The sequence below is a fragment of the Vicugna pacos genome, chromosome 15, assembly GCF_048564905.1.
Source record: "Vicugna pacos chromosome 15, VicPac4, whole genome shotgun sequence".
Taxonomy (NCBI): Eukaryota; Metazoa; Chordata; class Mammalia; order Artiodactyla; family Camelidae; genus Vicugna; species Vicugna pacos.
Window position 1 is genome coordinate 33,855,972 of NC_133001.1, and position 27,270 is coordinate 33,883,241.

The following is a 27,270-nucleotide window of genomic DNA, read 5'->3' on the forward strand; positions in this document are numbered from 1 at the left end:
GTTAGGTTGTTTCCATGTCTTGGCTATTGTATGTAGTGTTGCTATGAACATTGGGGTACATACGTCTTTTTGAATTAAAGGTCCCTCTAGATATATGCCCAGGAGTGGGATTGCTGGATCATATGGTAAGTCTGTTTTTAGTCGTTTGAGGAGTCTCCATACTGTTTTCCACAGTGGCTGCACCAAACTGCATTCCCACCAGCAGTGTAGGAAGGTCCCCCTTTCTCCACACCCTCTCCAGCATTTATTGTTTGTCTCTCACTGGTTTTCAGATATTCTTTTACGTTTTCAGCAGCTTGGCTGTGATATATCCACTTACTGATCTCTTTGTGTTTATCCTGTTTTGGGGATTTGTTAAACTTACTGAATCTGTAGATTAATGTTTTCCATTAGGTTTGGAGAGTTTTTGGCCATGACGTCTTCAAATTTTTTTTCTGCCCCTTTTTTTCACTCCCCTAATTCTGAGAATCTCACTCCATGTAAGTTGGTACTGTTGATTTTGTCCTGCAGGTCTCTGAGGCGCTGTTCATCTGCAGTATTTTTCCTTCATTGGTCACTTTCTAGCCATCTGTTTTCAGACTCACTGATTCTGTCTCCTGTCATCTCAAATCTTCTGTTGATTCCATCTGGTGAATTTTTCATTTCAGTTGTATTTTTTTTAATCTAATATTTCCATTTGGTTCTTTTTTATACTTTTCATTATTGTGATGAGATTCCCTATTTATTGAGTTATCGTGTTTTCCTTTAATTCTTTAAATTATCATTTAAATTTATTTGAATATACTTCTAACAGCTGTTTTTGAAGTCTGTCAGCAAAATCCAATACCTGGATCCACTCAGAATTCATTTCTCTTGACTTCCCCTGAGTATTGGTCACAATTTCCTTTTTCTTAGCATGCCTTATAATTTTTTATTGAAAATTGGACATTTTGGATAATATGTTATCCAGAAATTCTAGATTCTGATTTTTCTCCCCTGAGGGTTTTTTTTTAATGGGCTGTTTTTTGTTTTTGCAACCTGCCGGTATCCTAGGATCTGTCTCCTCCCAAGTGTCTGCTCAGTTTTATTTTCTCACCCTGGCTTTTGCAGAAGTCACCACTGTCTGCATAGCTTGGCAGTCACCAGTAGTTTGAGCAGTGCTGGTACTCAGACATAAGCCTTTCACTCTCTTCCAGGGGATCAGCGTGTGGTTGGGGAGCACATTCAAAATTCAGCCCGTCCTCAGACCTGGCCAGCGTTGACTTTCCTCTAGGCCTTCTCAGGTCTTCCCCAGGTGTGCCTGCAGCTTCCCAGTTAGCCAGAGATGTGTGGAAAGCTGATCTCACCTTTCTATGGTTCTTTCATTTTTAGGATCTTCCCATAAATTTCTGGCTAATCTACACCTCACCCCAACTGGACCACATTCTCAGGCTTACAAACCTGTTTCCTTTCCCATTTGTTTCATACTGAATTGGTAGGAATTTTACTGACATAATTGTCACAGGTTTTCAGCCTCTGAGCCATATCAGAGACATCCCCCAGAAGTAAGGCTGCTGGCCTGGCCAGCCCACCACTACACCTGCTGGTCACACCACTACACCTGCTGAGCCGGGGGACAGAGGAGAGGATGGATGGCAACAGCCTCGGGCAAGAAACCACAGACCCACTGCTCTTAAGTGGAGTTCTAGCAGCTTATCACAAATAAATGCTTCTCCAGTTGTTTGTTTTTTTTGTTTTTTTTTTTTTTTTTGCTTTTGCTTGATTTCCAGATCCTGAAAATTGTTGGTTTGGAGTTTGGTTGGTTGGTTGGTTGCTTTTTTTTTTTTTTTTTTGGACAAAATTTTCCTTAGTCTTATGCTTGTGTTTTAGGAAAAGGACTTGCCCATCTCTTTACCCTACCCTAGTCAAAGTCTGACCCCTTGTGCTTTTTCATGGGATTTTTTGAAAACATAACTTTCTCCACTTCCTGTACTGAAACCAGTCTAAATTCTCAATCTCTAATTGGGCAAATTTTGGTAGACTCTATTTTCCTAGGAAATTATCCATTTCATCTAGGTTTTCAAATTCATCTGCATAGATGCCTGCAAAGTAGTCTCAAGAATAAAAAAAAAAAGTCTTCTGTTTTGATGGTTACTCCCTCTTGTCATTTCTTACTTTACATATTGTTTTTCCTTTTTTCCTTCAGTAAGTTAGTTAACGATTTGTCTATTTTAAATTTTTCCGGGAACCAGGATTTTGGTTTACTAATTAGATTTACTATTTTTTGTATTCTCTGCTTTACTAATTTCTGTTTCAGTTTCATTATTTACTTTCTTATGCTTTCCTTTGGTTTATTTTTTAGTTCTTTTTCTTTATGATTTTTCAAGATCCCACCCCCCTCCTGTCTTTGCTCTCTGCAAAAGTTTACAATGGCAGCTTCAGAGATACCTCTTCCAAAATCGGGGGTTTACTTTTCTATATAAGTTCGTAGACTTCTCTGTCCTTGTGATGTTGAAGGCATTGGTTTTGTGCAGTTTTATTGTTCTAGTTGACTTCTGTGGCTTTGTGAAACAGATATGAAGAGAGGTTCTATTTAAGGGACTGCCACTATCCTTGGCTACTTCAGAGTTTTCACCACACATCTCTTCACAAGCCATTTAGATGCAACGTGGAGCAAGCCTGGGCATTTGGCTTAGAATGTCCTGATTTTGAGCTGGTTCTGTCCATTCCTACAGAGAGTTCATCGAGCAGTGAGATATTTGGTCAGGAGAGAGATTAGGAATTATTGCTTCTAAAAACTCTGGTGGAGTCCAGGTGAGCTGGAGTTAGAGCCATCAGTTCCTTTGTGGAATTCCTGCCATGTTCTAACTCCTGCCTGTTCAGATTCATCTTCCATGAACCCTGTGAGGACTTCAGAAAACAGATAATATTGAGACGTTACCAGGTGAAGTTCTATTTTCTGGTGCTTCATTTTATCATATTCAGCAGTTTGGCTGATGTGACAGATATCTAAATATTTACCTGTTCATATCTAAATATGAACCTGTTGAAAGAAAAGGAAAATCGTAGATCAGTAGATCAAATCACCTACTTAGAAGGAAATAAAATAACATGTAGACTAAAACTTTACGGTTAAGTCTTTTGGCACGTTCAAAATTTTCTCGAGAACCATAGTGCTTATCAAGTAGGCTAAATTCATAAATCTACAAAGCTCTGCACCAATAAATTTCTAAAGCAAACGCATGGTTTCTTTTGTCCTCTTCCCAGTCACCTATTTCTAGGCTATAGAAAAACAAGTGTATGCATGCTTCTATCTAAATAGCTTTAAGATAATAGAACCTGTTTTGTTTGTTTGTTCTTTTGGAGGGGGAAGAGGAGATAATTAGGTTTATTTATTTATATGAATTTGTTTTTTAATGGCGGTACTGGGGATTGAATCTAGGACCTCATGCATGCTAAGCACCCGCTTCACTGCTGAGCTATGCCCTACCCCCCAGTTTTAAAATACAGTATAATTAAGAGAGTTTTCAGAGTATAATCTGTGATGGGTTTTGCTGGTATCTGAGTGTGTTGCTCAAGTTGTCTTCCTTTTATAAGAGAGAGAATAGAATCTACAACACTAACAAAGAAATAGCATGAGTAAAGCAGTATGACAGTATTTATTTCAGAAACACTTTTCCCAGTTGTCTGCGAGCCAGAGCAGATGATTTCTTTCTCCACTGAGATAATCTGTAGATGGAAAAGACTGAATAAGAGTGAAGTTAAAAATGTGTACTCATTTGAAACATGAGAATTTTTTAAAGTGGTTAGCTCTGTCACTTAACATTTCACTAATCCTAAGACCTGGAATAAGTGGTTCTTCAAATTGTGCGTTCTCTTGAATCAACTGAGAGGCAGTGTAGTGTTGTGATTCAAATTGTGATTTCTGGAACCCGACTGCCTGAGTTCTAATTTCATACTAGCTTCACTGTGCCTGTTTCCTCATCTGTATAACTGAATAAGAATAACACCTACTTCATAGGGTATTTGTGCAGATTATATGTAATTTGCATAGAAACAATGTTATTTAATTGCTAACTATTATTATTACTATTAGATTGTATTAAGATACTGCTGGAAAAACTGGGGTGGGATTTTTGAGACTATTTAGAATTTGTGTATTTTTAATTGCTACATTGATATATTTAATTACACTGGCCTTACTTGTTACTTAATATGTAAACCAGTCACCACAAAATTTATGAATGTGTGATGCAAGTCAGAAAAATCAAGCCTCATATTTCAATAGAAATCACTATGGATGTGAAAACATTCATGAAAAATTAGAAAAAGCTTTCCTCTTTTTGTGCTTTATTATTATTTTCTTTGAGATCTAAGAGTTTAAGGATCCATTCCTTCATATATATAAAAGTTAAGGGCAGTAAATGCTCTGAAAAGATTTTGTTACTGTTTTTGATAGCTGCTTTTTTCAACAGCCCTCTTTCTTTTATCCACCAGGTGGCAGTAGAGCACTTTGTACCATGTCCTACTCACCGCAGTACTGACAAGGGTTAGGAGGGCAAAGAAACACCGCACACCAGAGTATACAGTGTTCCTTCAGCTGGATTCTACAGCATCATATTTTAATCATTTTCTTGAGGATAATGACAATAGACTGGATAAGGTTCTTTTCTATAAATTCCCAGTTCACTGAAGTAAACACAGACCCATTACAAGAAATAATACATGGAATCTTTGCAGTGGGTGAAAGAACAGCATAGGACTGAACTAAATGAAAAATAACGTCCAAATATTTTTCAGTGTATTTAGAATAAATTGACGGAAATAAATCTTTGGCATCCTGGGCTAATTGGCTTTACACAGAAAACTGTGAAGCACTGTCCTTGGTAACATGATCAAGCTGAGTCCTCTTATTTTCTAGGTGCAGTGCTGAACTGCAAGTCGATCGATACCAGTAATTTAAGTCACTTCAGCTCAAATGGAAAAGTATGAAAAATTAGCCAAGATTGGAGAAGGGTCTTATGGAGTTGTATTCAAATGCAGAAACAAAACCTCTGGACAAGTGGTAGCTATCAAAAAATTTGTGGAATCCAAAGACGATCCTGTGGTTAAGAAAATAGCTCTACGAGAAATAAGTATGTTGAAGGTAGGTTGGCTTCCTCTGTCCACCTGTAATAGCATGGTACTGAGTGAAATGTGTATGCCAAAATTACAGAGGATTTTAAAGTGATTTTGCTTTCCCCATTGGACTTAAATTTCTTTGTATCAGCAGCTATGTAAATTGATCATCACTTTGGACTTTGGCCGCTCTGATGTTTAACTAATATTAAGAGTACAGCTATAGATGGTTAGAATATTGAAGTTCTTCCGTTCTGGCTGGTCCTAAGTACCCCCAGTGTTTACCCTCCCCTTCAACCCTGGCCTTCCCCACCCCTGCTCCCCCCAAAGCATCCCACTCCAGCCCAACTACTTCTCCCCACAAACCAGCAACTAAGAGAGCAATTCCTGGCACAGAGGGGCCCATAGGACTGTGCCAGTGCCCCTTTAGGCATCTGTGTGGATTGGTCCCTGCCTGTGCTCCACTGGCTCTTGGCGTATTGACTGTCACCCCCAGCTGTGTATAGACATATGACACAAGCGTTTTGTTAGAAATTGTTTTTACTCTGATAGGATCTGATATGTAAGCGTCATTAGTTCTCAGTGTAAACTTTTTCCTATCCTAAAAATCTTACAGTTTTAGAGCCATGAGAGAGCTTAGAGATGCTTCTCATCCAGCAGCCTTATTTCATCAGAGAGGAAACGGAGGCGGAGCATGGCGCTCCTCAAATATTGACGCGCACCGGGATCCGGGGAGGGAGGTGGTTCTTGTTGAAATGCAGAGTCTGAGTCGAGGTCTGGGGTCAGCCTGAGATTCTGCGTTTCTAACATACTCCCTGATGGAGCCAGCAGCAGCTTGTCCATGGACCACACTTTGTGTAACGAAACTGATTTCCTCAGAAACACACAGCTGACCTTTACTTTTGACAGGTGTCTTAGGAAAACACCAGAAATTCAGTTTTTAAAGAGAGATAATATTTATTATATCATCTATCCTTTTCAAGTATTATTTGTAGCAGGTTTCCTCAACTAAAAAGTTTCAGTGTTTCGTTTAAAATGTAATTTGATAAACATGGAGTTTTCAAGAGCACACCCATCATGATTTAAAAAACAAGGAACAAAAAAAATTCCCTGTTACCTCGTAGCCAGCAGAGGGCGCTAGTCAGACAGCCAGCTCATCACAGAACTGAACTGCAGGGTGTGTCTGAACCTGGCAGTGGGTTGTTTTCTAATAAAAGATGCTTTTTATCCACCCTCTCCCACCAAGCCTTCAAGTAAAGTTAATGCTTAACCTCCTGGGTTGCAAGAGCCCAATTTGACAGTGCACTTGAAGGTAAAAAGTAGCCAGACTCCAACTCTTTCTGGTCTCCAGTGATGGCTCTCAGAATGAATGTACATCTTTCCTGCTTTTGGTATGTTTCACCCTGTGCCCTGAACAGATCCCTTCTGTGATACATCTACCTTACCTTCCTCACAGGCTCCTATTATTTACATTTTGCTCTGATTCCCCTCCCCTCCCCCTGCTTCCTGCTACTACCTGTTTTACTTTCGACAAGTCACTATTTTTCTGGGCTAAGTTCATTTTATTTGCAGAAAAGATCTAAATTGCCGATATACCCAAAGACAGGAGATTTGACCAGGTTAAACCTTGTCGTTGCATCCACCGTAGCACCCGGGACTCCCTGACTCTCCTGGCAGAGACCGTTTTGCTCCTGTCCTGCAGTTTGTGCCTCAGCACTGAGCTCACCTGTGTGACCTGTTTCCTCCACTGTTGGCCTTTCTGCTCTTGTCGACGGTGGAGCACATAGAAAACAAATGGATCTGGTGCTCTGGGCACGTCCTTAATGTATAATGGATTCCCTTTATCCCGCACTGCGGAGCAGCAGGCACATAATCACAGGGTGATTTCTTTGTGGTGGTTCTATTTTTTGGTCAAGCCATGCTTACAAGTGCTGAGGGAGAGGGTGCTATATAAGCCCCCATACTTAAGACTCTACTGGACCTGCAAAACATGTACTGAGCTTCTATTATATACAAAATACTTCTCTCTCTCCATATATCTTTCTGAGTAAGTGGTGCATAGGGTTTAGAAAGTTGATTTGTCTCCCATACTGGGACAACAACACGGAGATGTGTTATAAGCAGGAATGATCAGATGTCCTGGTTTGTAGCTTTTGTACCATTGTTCAGTCTGGTTAGCATTCTGTTTGTCTGCTTAGCATCTTCTTTCAAAAATATACTGGTTTGCATGTGAAATTATACGGTCACCTTAGCCATAGGCAGGATGACCGTATGTGTCAATTTGCCAGGAACAGTCCTGGCTTATACTTGTTACCCTGGTTGGATGATAAATTGTGCAGTTACTGTAGTGACAGATGATTTTACTTAGTCAAGATTGGTTTGATTTGGGGGGGGGTTACAACATTAAACAGAGGCTGCCTCGTGAAATGCTTCAGTTTGGGAATCAAATTTAACATATAAAACATCTGAGCATAAGAGAGAACAAGAATCAAAGAAGAGAGCTGAAAATGTGATAAATAAATTTAAAACACAGACCAACTGTAGGGACTCCTAGAATATGCAGTTGAATCAGATTTGAGGGTTGAGATCTAGTATTTCTGAGAGCCAACACTAAAATCCAGACCAGGTTTAAATCCAGCTGACGTTTCCATTAAATCCATGGCAATATGTAAGCTAAATGGGTATTGATGATTTTTATAGTCTTTTGCTCAATAATTCCATTACCATTCTTTATTCAGTTCATTTTATGACTTTTTATTTAGAATTTCCATTAAATGCATAAAATATTTTTTATTTTAGTGTTTGTATTTCAAGTTGTACTTTATTTGCTATCTCTGAGAGATTCAAGCAGCTTAGTTACCCTTTATTATGGGGTACATAAGATAAATTCTTAAATTTCTTCCAATTTTAAGATTCTATGATTCTTACTCAGAGTAGTTTTTCTCTTGTGAGTAACTGTAATAAAATTCTCCATGAGAGATACAGAGAGGATGATAAGCAAGGTCTTCTGCTCTTACAATTGTAAGGGGTCTGGGAAAAACTATTATGAGAAACAAATCACCAAACTTTGTATTTCAACTCCTTCGCAGCAATTAAAACACCCAAACCTCGTGAACCTCATTGAAGTGTTCAGGAGAAAAAGGAAAATGCATTTAGTTTTCGAATACTGTGATCATACACTACTAAATGAGCTGGAAAGAAACCCAAATGGGTAAGTAATCTAGAAACTGAAGTTCTGTCTGGCCGGTTCTCAGTTTCATTATATGTGGGATTAACTCTGGCAAATTCAAATCTGAGCCCCTTTCTACCCGGATGCATCTGCTGGCCCCCCATCTCCAACCTCAGGTTGTGCTCAAAGGGCAAACAAACATTGACCTACAATAAATATAATACATAGTACTTAATAGTAAAATGTGAAACCCTGGATATTTTTACCACCTCTGAGATTCCTCCTGGGTGAGATTGCTTCCCTCCTTTGAATACCCATGGAATTTTATTGTCATCCCTGTTATGGTACTTGGTACCTACTACCTTATATATTTTCTGTGCATTCTGTCTTCCCAGACTGTAAGGTTTTGGAGTGTAGAATTTGTGTCTAATTCATCTTAGTAGCTTAGTGCCCTGCATTCTTTCATTGATTCACTTCAGAAATCTTACTGAACACCTGCTGGTGCAGAGACTAGAAAGATATAAAGGCACAATCCTGCCCTCAAGAAGGTTAAAATCTAAAGAAGAGACAGATACTCAAAGTAGCAATTACAATTGACAGTGTAGCAATGACAAATGATGATTTAGACTGGGTTACTGTTGGTGCACAGGATACACAGGAGAAGCAGCTCCAACATCTGTTGGTCCTGGGGAATCAGGGAAGCTTCTGGAGAGGAGGAAGCATTTGGGCTGAGACTTTGAAAAGGGGAAGAGTTGGCCAAGTGGACAATCTTGGAGGAATGCACAGATGCAAGATAGAACAGGGCATAGTCAAGCAGCTCTTTTGTTCTCTATGTGTTTAGCAACCACAAGGCTTTCTGAACTACCCTACTTTCCACTCTGAGTTTTTCAAGTGCATTTAGCAGTGCCAGTGTATACAGCGTGCTTTTGGTCAGCCCTGAGATGTGGCTCTACACAGCGAAATGCAAATAGGAACAATGCAGAATATGCCACTCTTTTACGAAATCCTGGGTACTTGATTAATTTTGGTTCATTAATTTAATTAACAGTGATTAACTTAAAATTCATCTACTTTCACTCCCTCCCTAAAACCTACTTAAATCGCAGCCAACGGAGTATTAAACCCGGTAAATAGCACACAGAGCTAAACAACCAGGCAGCATACATACCAAGCCTATTTGACCTTTGCTCATTAGGGCAAATTCACAATTTGAAGAAATAACTGATTTGTGAATATGAGATGATCGATGTAGTGGACATGTGGAATGAAATGTGGGATGGTGAGATAATCAAGAGACTTGAGGGCTAAACTATATCATAAAGAAGAGCTGATTTAACACCGGAGTAAGGTGTGAAAGTGTACTGCTTCCCCTGCCAAACGAAGGCTCCTGTGCCCTCTGCTTTTTGAGTAGAGGGAAAAGCACTTGTTAGATCAACAGCTGCATACTAAATGCCGAGACAGTGTTGGATTTGCTCCAGCTAGGAAACTCCATGTGTGTAAAGCAACTGCAGTTGGTTTCATCTGATTACATTTGAAATACTCCCATTCTCTAAGATCCTTTTCTGTTCAAAATAGGTACCATAGGTAAGTTATTGGCAACGTGATAGGAATTACCACCCTACCCAATAGGAAGGATTTCCTTTCGCTATCATTGCTCTGTACATAATGGAATAATCCTGCCTTCAAGAAGCTTTAAATCTAATGAAGACTCAGATATAAAGGAACAGTTGGAAATGACTATCATGCTGTTATTATATGGGTCTGTAAAACCACAGCTATCCACTCCTGGCTGGCGACAGCACATCATTACATCTGTAAATCTGTATTTCAATTTTTTCTTTTAATTCAGCCTTACTGAGGAATAATTGACATATAAAAGGCTTGAATTTCCTCTCAGCTAACTGATTGTAGAAAATTTCCCATCAGACTGCTGGTGTGGGTAGGTGGAGGGATGGCAGTGCATCGTGAGCAGTGAGAAATACTTTAGTTAGGGGAGCACCGGCTTCACGTCCTGGATGCTGAGGCAGGGAGAGTCTTCCTTTGAAATGGCTTCCTGACTTACTGGAGATGATGAGATCCCAGGGTGACAGAGGCCAAGTAGTACTGCTTCACTGTCTTCACACACAGAGCCAGAGGGATAATCAGAATGGTTTGATCTGACTATGGATTCTCCCGCACCACGATAGATGGGCACATAACTGTGGTTCTGTTTGTTCTGTATAAACTAGTGACTCTCAGTTAATCAACAGAAATTAATTAACCTCAGATAAATTCAGTCTGTGTTGTCATTTAGCACCCTGCAGGATTATTCTCAGTGTGTGATTTTTCAGTCATCTCATGGTTGTCCCAGTGGTCAATGGAGCGAGCCTTACAGATAAAAAAATAAGGGCAAACATTGAAAATTCTGGTGTCCTAACTGTGCCTTGAACCAAAATAGTAAAAGCCCTATAGCTATCCTTTTCTCAATTGATTTTTTCCAGTGAAATGAAAAATGGCCAGCCCACCTCACTTTTCTTTTATGACTTTCCCGTATGTTCCCATGTTGTTTGATCACACCCAGTCCAGCAAAGCCTTGTCTTGAATGGGCACTTTATTCCAGATGACCGCAGGTGATTATGCAAATAACGGGTTCATCGCTGGACGCCCATTTCCCAGTGTTCTAGCCGCTAATGGTAATCACATCCCCCTTCAGAACCAACTACGTCAGACAGCCTAGATTCCCAAGGCCTTGATTTTGTTTCCCAGACCCACTCCTGGCATCACAGTCTGAACTAATTAGGATTCAACAACAGAGTCCACTCTAGCTAGTTGAAGCAAAAAGGGGTTTATTGCAGGGTATTATTATGTACAACTTCTGAGAGTGCCGGAGAAAGAAGCTTAGTTGAGCACCTGTTAGGTACCAGTTACTGTTCCAGGCCCCAGAGCTACAATAATGGACAAGATAAAAATCCTTGCAGAGTTACAAGCCTTTGAAGAACAATAAAGCTCACTGAGAAATTCGAGAATGCCTAGGGAAGAGAGTAGGAGGATGAATAAACACAAAGCTTTGGAGGTTTAGACAAGCCTGGCCTGTTCAGGGAATAGCAGACGCTAATGGGGCTCAGGAGGAGGTGGAAACGTGGTAGGAGATAAAGGCGGGACGGGGGGAGGGCACTTATAATAGACATGAAATCATTAGGAGGCTGGGAGGCCAAAATAAAGGTTGGGTTATTGTAGGATAGCAAGGACCGATTCGCCTTGGGTACCCATAATGAAATCATGTTCTCCGTATCGAGTTATGTAACAAACTAAAACAGAGATAATGAGCTCTGACATCAGAGCCAGGATTCCCTGAGTGGCTAAGGGAGCAGCCTCTGAGCAATCCAGCCTGAATCCCTGACCCTGCGACCCTTCCTCACCCCTTCAGGGTTGATCCAGGATATCTGGTTTTTGCTTTTAGGCCTTCACTATTACTGTCAGTATTTCTGCACTCACCCAAAGTATACTATTTAAACATCGAGTATCAGGTGACTTCTGCAGGTTTTATCCATGCCAGAATGCCTTGGGAAATGCTGGCTGTGGCTGGATCGTGTCTCAGGGCTCCGTCTTTCTGGAATGAGCACTCTGTGATTCTGTATTCTCTTTGATAACCATCTTCTCTTTGTGAGATCAGTGGCATTTATTTGCAGCTGTTATTTGTACGTATGTTGTTTTTCCTAAGATGGAATCTCTTCTTGGAATCGAGCTCACAGGATTCTCATTTGAGCAGAGCCGGTGACACTTCCCGTGATACGCCGCTAAACACCCCTCTTCCACAGCAATAGCTGGGGAGTTCCTTATGACATGACTTCATGCCCAGTTCCACGATATTAGCGCTGGTAACCAGGGTTCTGCCGGTTTCTGAACCCTCGCCCGTACCTGGTTTCCCAGACCCAGCCCTTCATCCCCAGCCCCTGGGGTCTTTAGACCCGCCCAGCGCTCCATCTCTACACGAGTAGGGCATGTGTTACTCTTGCCAGTCCCTCCCAGGATCTGAAATCCATTTTCCTCCCTCCGCCACCGCCACCCTAATCTAAGTCACCAGATCTCACCTGGAGTATTAATATTAGCTGTCTAATTAACCTCCTGGTATCCACTTTGCCCCCAAAGATCCATTCTGTCTGTTTTGTCACTTGCCTTCTTGAGTCCTTTCAATGACTTCCTTTTGAACTTAGAGTGAAATGCAAATTCCTCGCCAAGGCTGAGGAGGCCCTCGGTGGTTTGGGCCCCACCAGCCCACCAGCTTCCCTGGCATCTTAGCCGCACCGGCCGCCTGGTTGTTTTCCCCACACTCTCCACTCTTTCTCACCTCCGGGCCTCTCCCTGCTCCTTCAAGGCTGTTTTTATTCCTGTACTGGGTCTCAGTCCCCTATACCGGCCTCATCAGATCTCAGACCGTCACCGCCTGAGCCATGGTGATGTCAAAACCCAGACTCTTTGGGGACAGATTTCTCAGTCAACTGGTGAGGTATTTTTCCATTTCCCCACCTCAGAAAACTGAAGGCACAGATAACTTGCCCAAGGCGATGGGACCAGGAGGCAGCACGGCTGGGGTCGGACTGTGTCTCGTCTGCGCAAATGGCTGTACCGTTCTTTCCGCCTCATTATAAAATGTAAGGTGTTGTCTCAGGTTTGGCTCTGCTCTGCGTGAAGGGAGGAGGATAAATCTATATCAGAATTCAGTGTAGGAAATAGAAATCACTGTAGATATTTCAAGCGGAAAGCGATTTAACACTGAGAATTAGGTGATTTCACAATATTGAGAGGAAAGGCTGAAGGGGGGGGCATGCCACCGTCATTGTGAGCTGAGATGAGGAAACTGCTCTGAGCAAAACTGCAGCCCACGTGTTGTTGTGCCTGGCGTGTACCCCAGCCTCCCGGGCCTGGTCACTAGTGCCACACCTGAACCACAGTCACAGAGGCCATCCCACTGCTCTGCATGACCAGCTGCATCTGTGCAATGATGAGTTCAGTTTTTAAAGAGTGATCTAAACACATGATATAAATATCCAGTTACGGCTGCCGTCACCAGGGGAGAATCCCGGGCTATCCTGCTGGAGAGGCCACGTGGAGGGGCGCCGAGGCTCCCCGGCTGGTAGCCCGGACACGCGAGTGAGGCCTCCCTGCAGCCTCGTGAGTGCCTGCAGGAGACTGCACAGCTGAGCCCAGGCTGTTAAACAAAATACAAAATCCCGTGAAGGAAATACATGGAGCCCAGGCCGCAAGTTATGTCCCATGGGCCTTCTCTCTGCAAATCCCTGATCTCAAGAGGCCGGTTCTTGCTAATCTGGCTGCCTCCCAGCTGCCTCTCAGAGCCCTTCTCATCCCTCCACCTCCACCCCAGGCAAAAACCCCGTTGGCTTTTATTGTCCAACGCCCCCCAAATAAAAACCTCCTGCCACTCCACCCCCAAAAATCCAAATATGATAAAATATTAAAACTGAGTGATGGGTGTGTTTGGAATATTAGATAATTTTATGTCTTTTAATCAAAAAATTCTTACAGGAGATATTCTGTAAAAAAAAAAACAAAAACAAAAAAAAAAACTCTTGTTCTTCAGATTTTTTTAAATAGTAAACCACAGCCTCATCTCCATGAACAGGGTTGAAAAGGAAGCAACACACTAGGAAAAACAGTTGCAGCCACATGCAGACGCTGATACACACCGAGTCCTCTTAAATCAATCTGGAGAAGAGTAAATAGGCCCATCAGAAAGCAGTACAGGCCATGAACAGGGAGCACACAAAAGGAGACATTCAATGTTCATCAGTGTGAAAATTAAAATCATGAATGAAATGAAATGAATGAAACCCAAAACAAGTTATCTTTCTATTTTAACCACAGATTGGCAAACGTAACACTGGCAAAACTGTCTTGTTGGCAAGACAGCGAGGAGATAGGGTCTCGGACGCACAGGTGTTTGGCGGGGTGTGCGTGGGCATGACGTCCCTCAGAGAGGGTAGTTTTTGGCAGACGTGGCTGTGAAGGCATCAGCATGGGACAGTGGTCTGAGCAATGAAAAGACAGCAACAGAAAAGTTAAAGGGAATGTAATTGCTACAGTTGCTAGAAATGGATACACAAAGTAGACTAAGTACTCCCAGACAGACACTAGTTGCCCAGAACCCCTATTCCCCAGTGGAAGATCCTTTGCGATGTTTTTCACACGGCGCGAGGAATCTGCAGGGGTGAGAAGCTTCCAGCCTCGCACTCTCATGGGCCCCTCACTCTCCCCGGCCTCCCCGGCTGTGTACCTGCCTGCTTACAGGCATCTGTAACTGTGCTAAAACAGCTCCTGCACACACTTGAGTGTTAACTGCCAACAAGAATTGGATGAATTGAAGATCAGTCTACAAGTATGTCTCTTTTCCTGCAAGGTCTCAAGTCTACCTGAAGTTCATACCTGCAGGATCAAAATACAACATGTGCCTACCTCTGGTGCCAGAAATCCCACTTCTAGAACTTCCTTTAAAAAGATAATTGCACAACTAATACAGGAAAATGGGATGTGAGAGGATGGCCATGTGTCAGGTCTCAGTTGAGTCCCTGGGACGTGCCCCCATCAAGTGAGGGTCCTTGGCTTCATGCAGGAAATATAATTCAAGAGGGAGACACAGTTCATTAAAAGTAGATTTATTCAGAGAGATGTACTGTCCATAGACAGAGGGCAGGCCATCTCAGAAGTCAGGAGAAAGGCCATGAGGTGAGGGGTTGGGTGTTGAGTTTAAAGTGAAAGTAGATACACACTCCACAGACAGAGTGCAGGCCGTCTCCCGAGGTGACGGAGCGGGAGGCTGCGAGGTGTCGTGTTGCTAGTGTTTCTGGTCTCGGTAGCTTACAAGTGGGAGGAGTATTCCAGCTACTTTGGGGAAGGGGCTGGGATTGCCAGGAATTGGGCCACCTCCCTCTTTCTGACCTTCTATAGTTAGCCTCAGAAGTGTCGTGGCTCCTGCGGGCGTGTCATTCACCATGCTCATATATTACAGTGAGCATATAATGAAGCTCAGGGTCTACTGGAAGTCAAGTCTCCCGCCGTCTTGGGCCTCAAGGTCCGCTGGGAGTTGAATTTTCTGCCATCTTGGTCCTCACTGCTGTGTCATTCCTTTAATGGCTGTGCCCTATCCCCTTCCGTCCTGTCTCACAACTTCCACAAGTTAGATGATTAGATATTTGATGAAGCATCGTTTCTAGAAGTGAAAATTGGGTCAATCTAATTGCTTATCCTTGGGGACTAAGTAAATTATGATACATCCATGTCATAAATCCTTGGCCACTGGAATATACGTATACATGTTAGTATCTGTACCTCAGGGCATAGGATGTTTCTGAAAGAGGCTGGGGAAGGTTGCCAAGGGTGAAATGGGTGGCTAAGCAGGTGTGAGAGAGAATTCTTCATGGATATTCTTTTAGCTGCAGAAACTTTGAGCCATATGAATGCATTTAATTTAAAGTTAAAGGTAAATGCAGAGAGAGGGAGAGAACCTGAGATTGCTCAGGGGGCAGCCACTGTAAGTTACAGCAGCTATTTTAGGGTAGCAAGATTGATTCAACACTTTTCATTCCTTGTCTATATTGTTTGAGTTTTCATGATAAGCACGTATAATTTTGACAGATGTAAAAACTTCAGATTACACAGGAAAATTATACAACTATAATGAAAAAATAGTAAATCGATTTTCACTAAAACGTTTCAAAATTTTTTTCCAAGACCCCCTTTGCACTGCACTCGCTGACCATGACAAGCCCTGCCCATTCAATTTCTATTCCCAGTTCTGCTCCTGAAACCCTATCCTGAGAGGTTTCATTTCCTTTTCTATTTTTTCCCCAGAGTTGCTGATGGAGTGATCAAAAGTGTTTTATGGCAAACACTTCAAGCTCTTAATTTCTGCCATAAACATAATGTAAGTAACATTTTCTGATTTATTTGCTGATTTTTTTCACCATGCATGACTCTTTTCCTGTAAATAGCTCAGGGGTCTGTTGGAGAAGCTAATGATAGAGGGAAAGTTAGAACCAGGAGAGCAAAACAAAACAAAGTTACAGAATATGACGGAAGGTCATGCATTATTCATGGCCCCTTTCCAATTTCTGTAAGAATCAAATTACTCATTCCTTATGAATTAAAAGTTTGTATAAACTTAATGTTTCCTTTTGCTGCAGTGCTAATGATGCCTATGATTATTTTTAAATTGGGTTAAAATAAGTTTTCAGGGTATCAGTAGTGTATCTCATCATAGCACTCGATTTTGTTTTGTTTTCATGTCCCTTAAGTCTTTTATTCTATAACAGTTCTCCTTCCCCTACCTTTTTTCCCCCATCATTAATTGTTTTAGAGCCATGGTTGTCAAACTTGAGCATGCATCAGAATCACCTGGAGGTCTAGTTAAGACAGTTTGCTGGGCCCACCCCTGAGTTTCTGATTCCAGAGTCCTGAATGGGGCCTGAGAATCTGCATTGCTAGCATTTGCCCAGTTGAGAGTGAAGCCGCTGGCCCTAGAACCACGCTGTGACTGCTACTGTGGTACAGAAGTCACTTTGGCCGATTGCTTCCTAGTATTTCTTAAACTTGTTCTTTCACCCGTATTTACTGTCAACTGGTATTTCTCTCCAGAGGCTTGATCATACCCGGGTTCGGTTTTTTCAGACAGGAATGCTTCATGTGCACTTCTTGTTGCCTCCACATCACGAGGCATGAAATCTCTAGCTGCTTTCCTGCTATGATACTCTCAGAGTAGTGGGTTCAGGGGGTGCTCATTTGACCCTCTCCATTATCACCTTCCCTGCCGATCGTTTACTTGATGGTTTTAGCATTCATAGACGATTATGACCTCTATCCAGTATTTTATTAGGGTTAAAAGGTGGTGATTTTCTAATTCTGTTATCCCTTCTGCATTTATTAATTGGAACTCTGTGAAGAAGAACTTACCATCATGGACTCTGGCTACTATAAAATACAGTCAGATCAATAGGTGACTATTCCTTTTATTTGTCAGTGCTCAGAGTGACGAGCTGGTGTCCCAGCATCCGCCAAGAGTGAGCAGGGTTTGAGGGAGCTGTCGGACACCGCCATAAACTTACGGATCTTATGAACTTGATGTGTTTCAATCCTTTGCAATCATTGTTCTCTCTGATGTTCAAATTGTCCCATCTCAGGCCGGTAGAAGCTTCTTTAAATTGGCTCCTGGGTGCTTTTGCTATGATAGTTTTTAAAAAAATAACTCTAGACCTTTTGAGTTGGTGCCTACACAAAGGCACCGTTGAAGGAAAGATACAGACTACCATATGGTCAATTCTGATGCCAGCAGAACATCTATCAGAGTAGTCTGGGATTGCTGAAAAATACTGTAAGATCATGGAAGTAAATTTCAATACTTAGGGAAAGCTCCCTTTGGTTTTAAGAAGGTCAGTGAATTTTGTTGTTGTTGTTAGGATAAGTCAGCAGCTTTTATTTTCTGTTGATAGAGGATAGAGAATATTGTTCACGAGATACATAAACCTGTTTTTCATGATGCAAATTGTACTTTCAAATAATTGCTGAAGATGACCCTGAATTGAAACCACATCTCTGTTGATTTCCACCACGCTGTGAGAGGTATTCAAGTTCACCTAAGTTTGCTGCTGGATTTGTGGGTCGTTACAATGACTTTTTAAAAATTCTGTTTACCATGAGTGTTTGTACCTTATCCCTATATAGTCAGACACTTTCCCATGTACTCGATTGTAAGCTTGCATGCAATGTCTGTGGCAGATTTATCTTTGTATTTCTTTAATGCCTAGCATGGATCTTTTTATATAAAAGGTGCTCAGGAAATATTTATTGAGTAACTGGATGAATGAATGAGTCAATCAACCAACATACCTCCCTGACTATGACTTACCGTTTCCACTGGACCTAAACATTATTGTAGCTCAATGCAACCACCACCACTTCTCTGCTTGGAACAACACATTCTGTACCTTAAGCTTTAGAATATTAAAAACCTCCAATTTATAATCTATGACCTTTATTAATAATGGATAATTTTTTGGACAAACGTTATTCCTCCAAAATGGAAATCACTTCTGAACTCTGGGTATCCCATTTTCTTACGTTATCTATGGTAAGCCTTTTTTTTTCAATCTACTAGCTAAAATGCATGCAAAGGGAAAAAAATCTAGACCATAGATAAGCTGTTACAATACTACATCTAAAACCCTTATACTCTCCTTATTTTTAAAGGAAGCGTCCTGATACTCTCAAGGACTAGGAAAGGCAGTGTGACCCTACTGTGTGGCCGAAGATTCAGAGCTTTGCACCTGTGGAGGCCATGACTGCCCTTTTAGCTCCAGAGTGGTGATCCTAACCCAGAAAGGAAGGTTAAAGTAGTAAGAGGTTAAGGCCTTGCTACTCAAAGTGTGGTTCATAGAGACCATCTGAGAGCTCATTAGAAATGCAGAATCTCGGGCCCATTCCAGGTCGACTGAACAGGATCTTCAAGTGATTCATGTGCACGTTAAATTTTGAGAAGCACTGGACTTAAGAAAATACTGACTCTATTCTTTTTCACCCTATAATGTGGCTAGAATGAGATAACGGAAGTGACCATTCAGCATCATTTTGAGCTCATGGATTTTCATATATTTGGTGTATTGATTAGACAGAAAGAACTTCATGTCAAAATGATAAAACTACAGTGGCTTCCAAGATACAGACGATGTGTCTGGCCATGCAACCATTGTCATCTTGTTGATGGTTCTGGTTGTCAAAAAAGAGATTTCCTTCCCTTCTCGTTGCTGTGTGAGTATCCATCCATAAGGCTCAAAGGACAGCCTTCTCAGGCGTTCGGTCAGGCTGTGTAAAGAAGCAGCTTCTGGTGGGGAAGTTTCCGGAGATGATTCTTAAAATTAAAGGATGGGCACCTCTTCTTGCTGGCTTGTAAAATTATAAAAATGAGATTGTACACCAGCCCCAATGACCCAACTTGAGCATTGTTTGCTGAAAGCTGTGCTTGAAACCCAAATTTATTAAAATGTTTCAGTTACCTTGACTTGCAGGTTCCCTGTTCTTTGGTGGAAAATAAGCTGATTGCAGGAGGCACTGCAGAGTTTGCACTGACTGCAGCTTTGCAGTGGAGAAAGTGAAGCCTGTGTGTCTGAGCATCGTCTGTTCTCCATGCTCTGTTTCTTACTTCCCCAGTGATTTTTACTCTCTTTTTCTTTTTTCAGTACTCCATCCATCCGTCTTTATCAGTAGCTCTCCTACCTGCAGCTACACGAATAATTTTTTCTATTTCTATAGGACTTCATTTGCCTTTGTATGTTTTGGTTGGAAAGTAAGTAGCTGTGAGTTTCCCATGGATTTGCGCACTTAAATAGGTCAGTAGACGGGTATCAGTGTAAGTCCATTTGCTTGGTAGTCGCCACACACAGTCCAGGAGTTTTAGGATTTGACGCAGACTCATCTGAGGGTTATAACCTTCCCTTATTCAGTCAGTATCACAGGTGAGTCTAACTCAGAGTGTCAATCCAGTTTTCATCAATGTGTTGCCTAAAAGGTAGGATCAAAACTGTGTTGGTTTATATTACAACAGTGTATTTTTTAAAATTAATATCTAGGGCCTTGGGCCTCTGAAGAGGCCTAAAAAGCTTTCTTCTAACTGCCGGTTGTGCAAATTACGAAACAGTGGCAGTAATGAGAGTAAATACAAAGAAGCTTCTAGTACCAGTGCCATTTCTGTGACCCAAAATGAATGTAGGGTTTAACATGTTCTCTTCCTAGATAGCTATTATAGAAACAAAGAAAAAAAAAGATTTCAAAACTGTCAGTTTGATGGGGACCCTTAAAGGGACTGACGCCAAAGCAGAGAGGTGAGGCACAAGGAACTGGTGGTTGTGCTACTTAATCCAGAGACTGTCAGTGGCCACCTGCAATCACAGGGTTGCTTCAAGGATGAATTAATTCCTGTGAAAGTGGTGTGAAAGGTGCAGAGCTCCCTGTGAGGACTGAGCTGTAGGAGAGCAACAGCCTTTTCATCTGTTTGCTTGTTGGGAGGATAAAGTGGAAAGCTGACGTTCTGAAGACTAGGGCCCGGGTTGCTTTCTCCCAGGGCATCGCAGCATGGAAGAGCTGCTCGTGGAGTAACAGTGGTGGGGTGCACCCAGCCCGCCTCCATCCACACCCCCAGCTTGGCTCTCTCACGTCCAGCTGGCAGCATCTGCCTCACTCAGGGTGGCAGGATGATGCAGGGAGCCGTAAGGTCTCTCAGCACAGGAGACTCAGGTGAGAATGCCTCCCAGCGGTGACCTGCTCTCCCAGGAGCGACTCCAGCAGCATCGTGCGCTCACGTCTCAAGAGAGCTCTTAACCATCCCGGATCGGCTCCCTTTGGAGGGTCCTCATCTGCGGAGGCTGAAGGCTTCGGTATCTCTTGTTAAGAGGTGACCACACATGCCGGCTTACCTGGGTTGGTTGTGGTCTGTTGTCCTGGCGTAGTAATTGATAGCGCTCAACTATCACACATCCTGACTGGATGATAAATAAGATGGTCACTCTAATGAATTTGCTTTTGGTTGTCACCAGAATGTTTTTCCAGTATCTCAAATCTGCAGTACTCACTCACGCAGCCTGAATCATGATTCTTGGGTGGCAGCAGTTCGGTTAGAGGCACACTGAGGGTGATCTCATTCAGAGTTTTACCTCTTACTATTTAAGTGGGGCCTAGTAAAAAGTGGAAGAAATGATTATATAATTCTCCCTTCTCAAGAGAAAAATTCCTATCCAATAATTATTTTAATTTCTTCCCTAAAGGAGTAACTGTTTTTTCCTTTTGGTATGACAAGATTTTCAAGAGAAAAATGGCCAATTTAAGTTTTTTGAAAAGTGAAGGAAAGCTGTATTTACATTTATGTCTATCACAGGCTGTGTTTAAACTAATCATTAATGTTTATTATGCTTTGTTGTTCTGGTGGCTCAGGGAAATAATCAAATATATTCTTACAGTGTATTCACAGAGATGTGAAACCTGAAAATATTCTAATAACTAAGAAAGGAATAATCAAGATCTGTGACTTTGGGTTTGCACGAATTCTGAGTAAGTAGCAACTTTTTTTACTAACTCATCCAATTCAGATGATTATGAAATGATACAGTTTAAATTCTCGCTTTAGAAATTGAATGTATGCTAATTGTTATATTGTTATTATTCAAAAAGGAAAATGTCCCTTTAACCTTTTAGCCAGTACATTAGTTTCCACTTCAACTGCATCCAATCAACTACAGTTTATTAGATGTCACATTTGTGTGCTTTGCCCTGAAGGAAAGGAAAAGAAATACAAGATGCATTTCTGGTCTTCATGCACTTATAAGCCAAAGTAAAAGAAACAGAAGAATAATACAAGACGATTGGCAGTAAAGTACTAAAGTGAAGGTGCTGATAGTTCCCTCGAGGGAGAGATTAATATGGTCTAGAGTGGTGGGGAAAAGCCTCATGGAGCTGGTGAGACCAGGAGAGTGAACTGAAAACTGCAGAGACGGTTCAGAGACAGGGCTGAGAAAAAAGAAGTCATCCCAGACAGGGAGGAACCAAAGGGAAAGGGGGACAAATAATGATTTCTCCCTGAATCTGGAACTGTGCCACGGGCAAAAACATGCATTAACAACACATACATTGCATGGCGGGTGTGCACATAATCACAGGTGACTTGACATTGCATTTGGAGCTGGTTTACATCAAGTTACACTCCAGAAATTCTCGTTACCTCCCCCTTCCTACCCATCTGTGTTTGGGACTATATAGATGTTAACTAGCTAAGGTACCTTTGAAAGCTGAATTATTTTTAACTGAAGTGTAGTTGATTTACAATACTATATTAGTTTCAGGTACACAGCATAGTAATTCAGCATTTTTGCAGATTATACTCCATTTTAGGTTATTACAAGATAATGGGTATAATTCCCTGGGCTGTGCAGTGAATCCTTGTTGCTTATCTATTTTATATATAGCACAGAAGGTGAATTTATTATCTGATTGCGCAGTGTAACTGTTTACTCGATTAGTGCCGCAGTACATTAACTGTTAGGAGTATCATGGCTTCTGAATTATTGACACTTGTCTGAATGCCTGACGTGCCCTTGGGAGTAGTTCCTCCGATGGGAGACTGTGACCTCCTGACCTGATCGATGCATTTGCAGTTCCAGGAGATGCCTACACTGACTATGTCGCTACAAGGTGGTACCGAGCTCCTGAACTTCTTGTGGGAGATACTCAGTATGGTTCTTCCGTCGACATTTGGGCTACAGGTTGCGTTTTTGCAGAGCTCCTGATGGGCCAGCCACTCTGGCCTGGAAAATCAGATGTGGACCAGCTTTATCTGATAATCAGAACACTGGGTAAAAGTTGCATTTTGTGGCTTACAGGGTTGCCAAATTTTTCTAGTAATAGTATGTCATTATAATGAACAGTAAGAGCTTTCTTGCGTCTCAGGTGCTACCCCGGGTGGTGGTTCTGGGCTGTAGCCGAAGCCCAACCCTCTTCTCACTATGTAGAGCCCTGACTCCTCTCAGTGAGGAGTTTTCAGGTGCCTTTCCAGGTCGAGTCACTTAGCCGTGGGCTAAATTAAACTCTACATTCACTCTCTGCATCAGGCTAGGCGAGGGCTAAGGTTGAGTCAGCTGCATAGCGCTTACTCTAAAGATATTTAATCAAATGCAGCTCCTGTCCACTATGAAAGAGGGCCCCCACCTCTAGAGCAGGGATCAGCCAGCTTTTTCTGCAAAGGGCTAAATGGTAGATATTTTAGGTTTTGCAGGCAGTACAGCCTCTGTTGCAACTCAACTCTGCTTCTTTGTACTTTACAAATTATAAGAATTGACAGATTATACTTTCACACACACCATCTCTTTCAGTCTTAAGAAAAGCGCATTAAGGACATTATAGCATTTTTCATTGTGCCGATTTTACAGATGAGGAAACTAAGGCTCTGGGAGCTTCCATGAGTACCTAAAGTCATACAACCAGTTAAGTGCAGAATAAGAATAAACTCAAAGTGTCTCTCTTGAGCTTTCATCACGTGTCAGCATCCTGGGCAGTTGTCCACTTTCACCCAGTTGGGGGAGAACGTAACCCAAAGATCAGCAGCAGCTTTACACCCGCAGCACGAATGGACACAAAGCGATCATCCACCCACAGGAGGAGTGTTTATTAATTCTTCCTCTTGCCTCTCCTGGTAGCCTGGCTGCTGGGCAAGGGAGCTACTGCTGTCTGGTGTGATGCAATTCCCTGTTTTGTTCTAACATATTTTTCTGGAGAATCCTGTGGCATGAAAAACGTGGGGTGGGGTACCACTGCAGGCCACACCTGAAGCTTACATCGTTTAATTGGCTTCCTACGGGGATGGTGGAAATTCACATTAGGCAGATAGTAGACGGCCCTGAGTTTGAATCCTGGGTCTGTCACGTTATGATCGTGTGACTTTAGACAGGTCATTAAATCTCTGAGCCTCATTCTCTCACTGGGACAGTGGAGATGAAAAACAGCAGCTATTGTGAGATGGTTAGGAGATTAAGTGAGACCCTGTGGGTGAAGCCCTCCGCACCACTTCCTCACCCCCTCTTTTGGTGGTGGCTGAATGGCAGACCAAGCCACATGTGGCAAAGAGGGCTCTTTGGGAACACTGATCTGACCTGAGAAGGCTTTTTTTTTTTTGCAACGACCTGTTCCTCCCAGATCTGGAGGGAATGAGCAGGCTCAGTATTTCTCTCACATCTGGGCTTCAGAAGTTAATCATTTAAGGGCTGTGATATTTTTACCAAATTTATCATGAGCTATGTGGTTTGTGCTTTACAGGGAAACTAATCCCAAGACATCAATCCATCTTTAAAAGCAACCAGTTTTTCCATGGCATCAGCATTCCTGAACCAGAAGACATGGTAAGCTGCTCGATGCTGGATGTTTTGTTGTGTGTGTTGCTCCTTTCTTTAAGGGGCAGTTGTTTCTCTTTTAATATTTGTGCTTTTGGCTCCTGTTTCCCTTGTGACACACTGACACGGGTCAGAGAAACTATATAAAAACTGCATAAAATGAAGCAGGAGAATGCTTTAAAAGTTTACTTGCCCTATCTGTTCAAAGACCCATTTTAAATTTAAAGTGAGAGTATACTTAGTTCCTGCATAAATACCTTGATCCTTTGAGTCAAAACACTCAGGTGTCTTCCCCTGAAATAGTTATGAAATAATAATTTTCTCATAAACAGTAGTTACCATAGTCTATTTTGAAGGAAATGCATTCTCTCTTTTCTTTTTTACATTCTGTATTTTTTTTCAGCTTCTGAAACAAAGTTCAAATCAACAAAAGCCGTTTCTTCACAACATGTATTTTCACTCTGAAGGTTATTCCACAAAATGATCCTCATTGTATCCTAATCAAAGCTTCAGACCCCAGTGATCACCTCGACACTCTTGCCTTTCTTTGGGAATCTGTCAGTGGCCATTTGACCCTCTTACGCTCTGTAGTCATTGATTTCCTGTCTGTTTCACCTCAGTTCGGGCTATGATCTTTAAACCCCATGGTCTAGATTCTGCCTACAGAGCTGTCAGGAAAGGTGCGTGCCCAGCTCAGGCTGTGCTAGAGACAAGAGCAGTGCAGGGATGGGGAAAGTCTGTGAGGCCACGACGTGATTTACGGCATATGTGATCAGTCGGGTTCAAAAGGTCCCGACTGTCTCTAGACACCCTGTTCATTTAAAATTTATTTCATAGAACACCTTGATTTATATCCTAGACTTTTTAAAATTATATTTGTTAAAGCTTTTAACAGATATTGCAAAAAAAAGGTTAAAAATTGAATGACAAGGCTAGAGGTTGAATTAGAAAAGAATATTTATATAACATGTTTAATTTAAAGACTAAAATACAACCAGATCACACGTACTTGCTGCCTCGTCAGGCTTCCTGCTTTCCATATACTCCTCGATCCCATCCTCTTCCCTCCTTACTATTTTGAATTTTATGTTTATCATTCTGTTGTTTCCTGTAGTGCTCCTCTACGTGCAGTTCACTGTATTTTTATTCATGTCCCAGGCATGCCTGTAAGTAGATATTACAGTACTGATGTAGGATTTCAGAACATGGAAAGAGCACTTACCAAGCATCAATTGCAAGACATTGTGAAACTAAGAAAATAAGTCCAGTTTTTCCCTTTCTCATTACACTATCGTGTAAAAGTATGATTTTAAAAATCTTTCAGAGGAATTAGCTAACTCACTAGGGGCTCTTTCACCAAAATGTTCTTAATCCTAATATAGTCAAAATATACATTACTTTGATGTTATGTAACACTGAAATACTTTGGGTTTTTTTTAGGAAACTCTTGAAGAAAAGTTCTCAGATGCTCATCCTGTGGCTTTGAATTTCATGAAGGTACCTAAGAATCAATTATGACCATTACTGACTGCAAATCATAATGACTGAAGCGGGCAACTCTGGGAGGGGTGGACAGTAGGACAAATATTGCCAAGGTAGAATGTAGTCATTGAAACTGTTAAGGAACTGTAAAATAATTACAGTTAAAGGGACATCTGTGGTTTAAGCAGTAATCTTCCTGACATATCCATTAAAATTAGGAGAAGATGAAAGAGTATAATTAGGGTTTGCTGTGATGAACACCATACCTCTTTTGCATTCCTTAGGAAATTTGACTGATAAGTCAGTATATTCAGACTATGGAAATCTATGAGGATGAATGAACTCCTTCTTAAATTTGAAGGTCAAGAACTGTGCTGTCCAATATGGTAGCCACTGGCTACATGTTACCAATGAGCACTTGAAATAAGACTAATTAGAATCGAGATGTACTAGATTTCTATGATAATTACTTTAAAAGGATACAAAGTATTTCATTAATTTTTTTAAATATTACATGTTGAACTGATAACATTTTAGATACACTGCGTTAAATAAAATGTTGAACTCATTTAAAAAATTAGAAGATCAGGCAAAATCAGAGCCATGCAGACACCAGAGATAGCCCCTCTACCAGGGCCAAAAAAGATAGTCAAATAAAGGACAAATTCTAGTAAAAAGCAGAAGAAGCTCATCTGTGACCAGTCTGCCATTCATGTTTGACCAACCGAGGCCATGCTAGAAAGTGTGACTCCTGCATTCAGCATGGCTGCTGAAAGCCTTTAGTGGGATAGCGATGGAGACACTAGTAAGTGTATCTATCTTTAACAACCGATTAAGCTGTATTTATAGCAGTGGCTTCCATGTCATGCATCAGAATGACTGCTCATCAGAATGAGCTTTTTAAAAATACACATTCCAATAAATAACCTAAGATTTACAGAAGCAGAATCTCTATGAATAGAACCTTGGAATTTGTATCTTTAAGTCTCCCCCTAGGTGATTATGATAAGGAGCCCAGTTTGAAAGTTGTCTGATCTAGAGAGTGGAGCCATCTGGATGACCTAGAGTCACCTTTGTAGACCAGCCTTTGTGCTAGTGCTGGTCACTGCCCAGGTGCTATCCAGGGTGCTGGATTCCTTCAGTCTGAGTCCTCCTGCGACTCAGAGCCCAATACCTGTGAGCCCTCAGACTGCCCTCACCACTGCTCCACTGGACCTCATCTGCCTTCTACCTGTCTCGCTGTTCTGCCCTGTCCTAACCCAGCACTCTTCAGACCCTGTCCTGGAAGTCTAATTCTCCAGCCTTGTTCTGGACAGGTTGTTCTGACCCACTTGCAATTTAGCAGGACCCCCAAATGGTGGGGGAGGATATGTCAAGCACTACAAACCCAGTCCATTCTCAGGTGGCTTCTCAAACTTGAGCAGTTGTAGGTGCACCCAGGAGGCTTGTTAAAATGCAGATTGCCAGGCCCCACCCCAGTGCTTTTGATTCAGTAGGTCTGGCATTGGACCAGAGAATTTGCATTTCTAGCAAGTTCCAGGTGATGCTGATGTAGCTGGTCCAGGGACCACATTCTGTAGAGTCCTACAAACGATCTGCTTTGACATGTGATGAAGAGATGTCATTGGT

The 27,270-nt window shown here is 41.8% G+C and overlaps 2 protein-coding genes across 6 annotated transcripts in view; both read left to right on the forward strand.

Moving 5' to 3' along the window:
• The window catches only part of MAP4K3 (mitogen-activated protein kinase kinase kinase kinase 3), a 169,049-nt gene extending 164,509 nt beyond the window's left edge, over nucleotides 1-4,540 (forward strand). Inside the window, exon 34 of the mRNA XM_072937870.1 lies at nucleotides 4,456-4,540. Within this exon, the coding sequence (XP_072793971.1) occupies nucleotides 4,456-4,465 (10 nt within the window). The 3' untranslated portion in view covers nucleotides 4,466-4,540. The remainder of the gene's footprint in view (nucleotides 1-4,455) is intronic.
• The window catches only part of CDKL4 (cyclin dependent kinase like 4), a 46,582-nt gene that overhangs the window by 10,429 nt on the left and 8,883 nt on the right, over nucleotides 1-27,270 (forward strand). For 4 of the 5 annotated variants that reach the window (XM_072937874.1, XM_072937875.1, XM_006211478.4 and 1 more), the window contains exons 2-8: nucleotides 4,880-5,104; nucleotides 8,166-8,287; nucleotides 16,091-16,163; nucleotides 21,241-21,331; nucleotides 22,432-22,629; nucleotides 24,086-24,168; nucleotides 25,600-25,656. In XM_072937874.1, the coding sequence (XP_072793975.1) occupies nucleotides 4,937-5,104; nucleotides 8,166-8,287; nucleotides 16,091-16,163; nucleotides 21,241-21,331; nucleotides 22,432-22,629; nucleotides 24,086-24,168; nucleotides 25,600-25,656 (792 nt within the window). In that variant the 5' untranslated portion in view covers nucleotides 4,880-4,936. Of the gene's footprint in view, nucleotides 1-4,543; nucleotides 4,622-4,879; nucleotides 5,105-8,165; nucleotides 8,288-16,090; nucleotides 16,164-21,240; nucleotides 21,332-22,431; nucleotides 22,630-24,085; nucleotides 24,169-25,599; nucleotides 25,657-27,270 lie in introns of those variants that run through there. The other variant, XM_072937873.1, reaches the window with a different exon arrangement.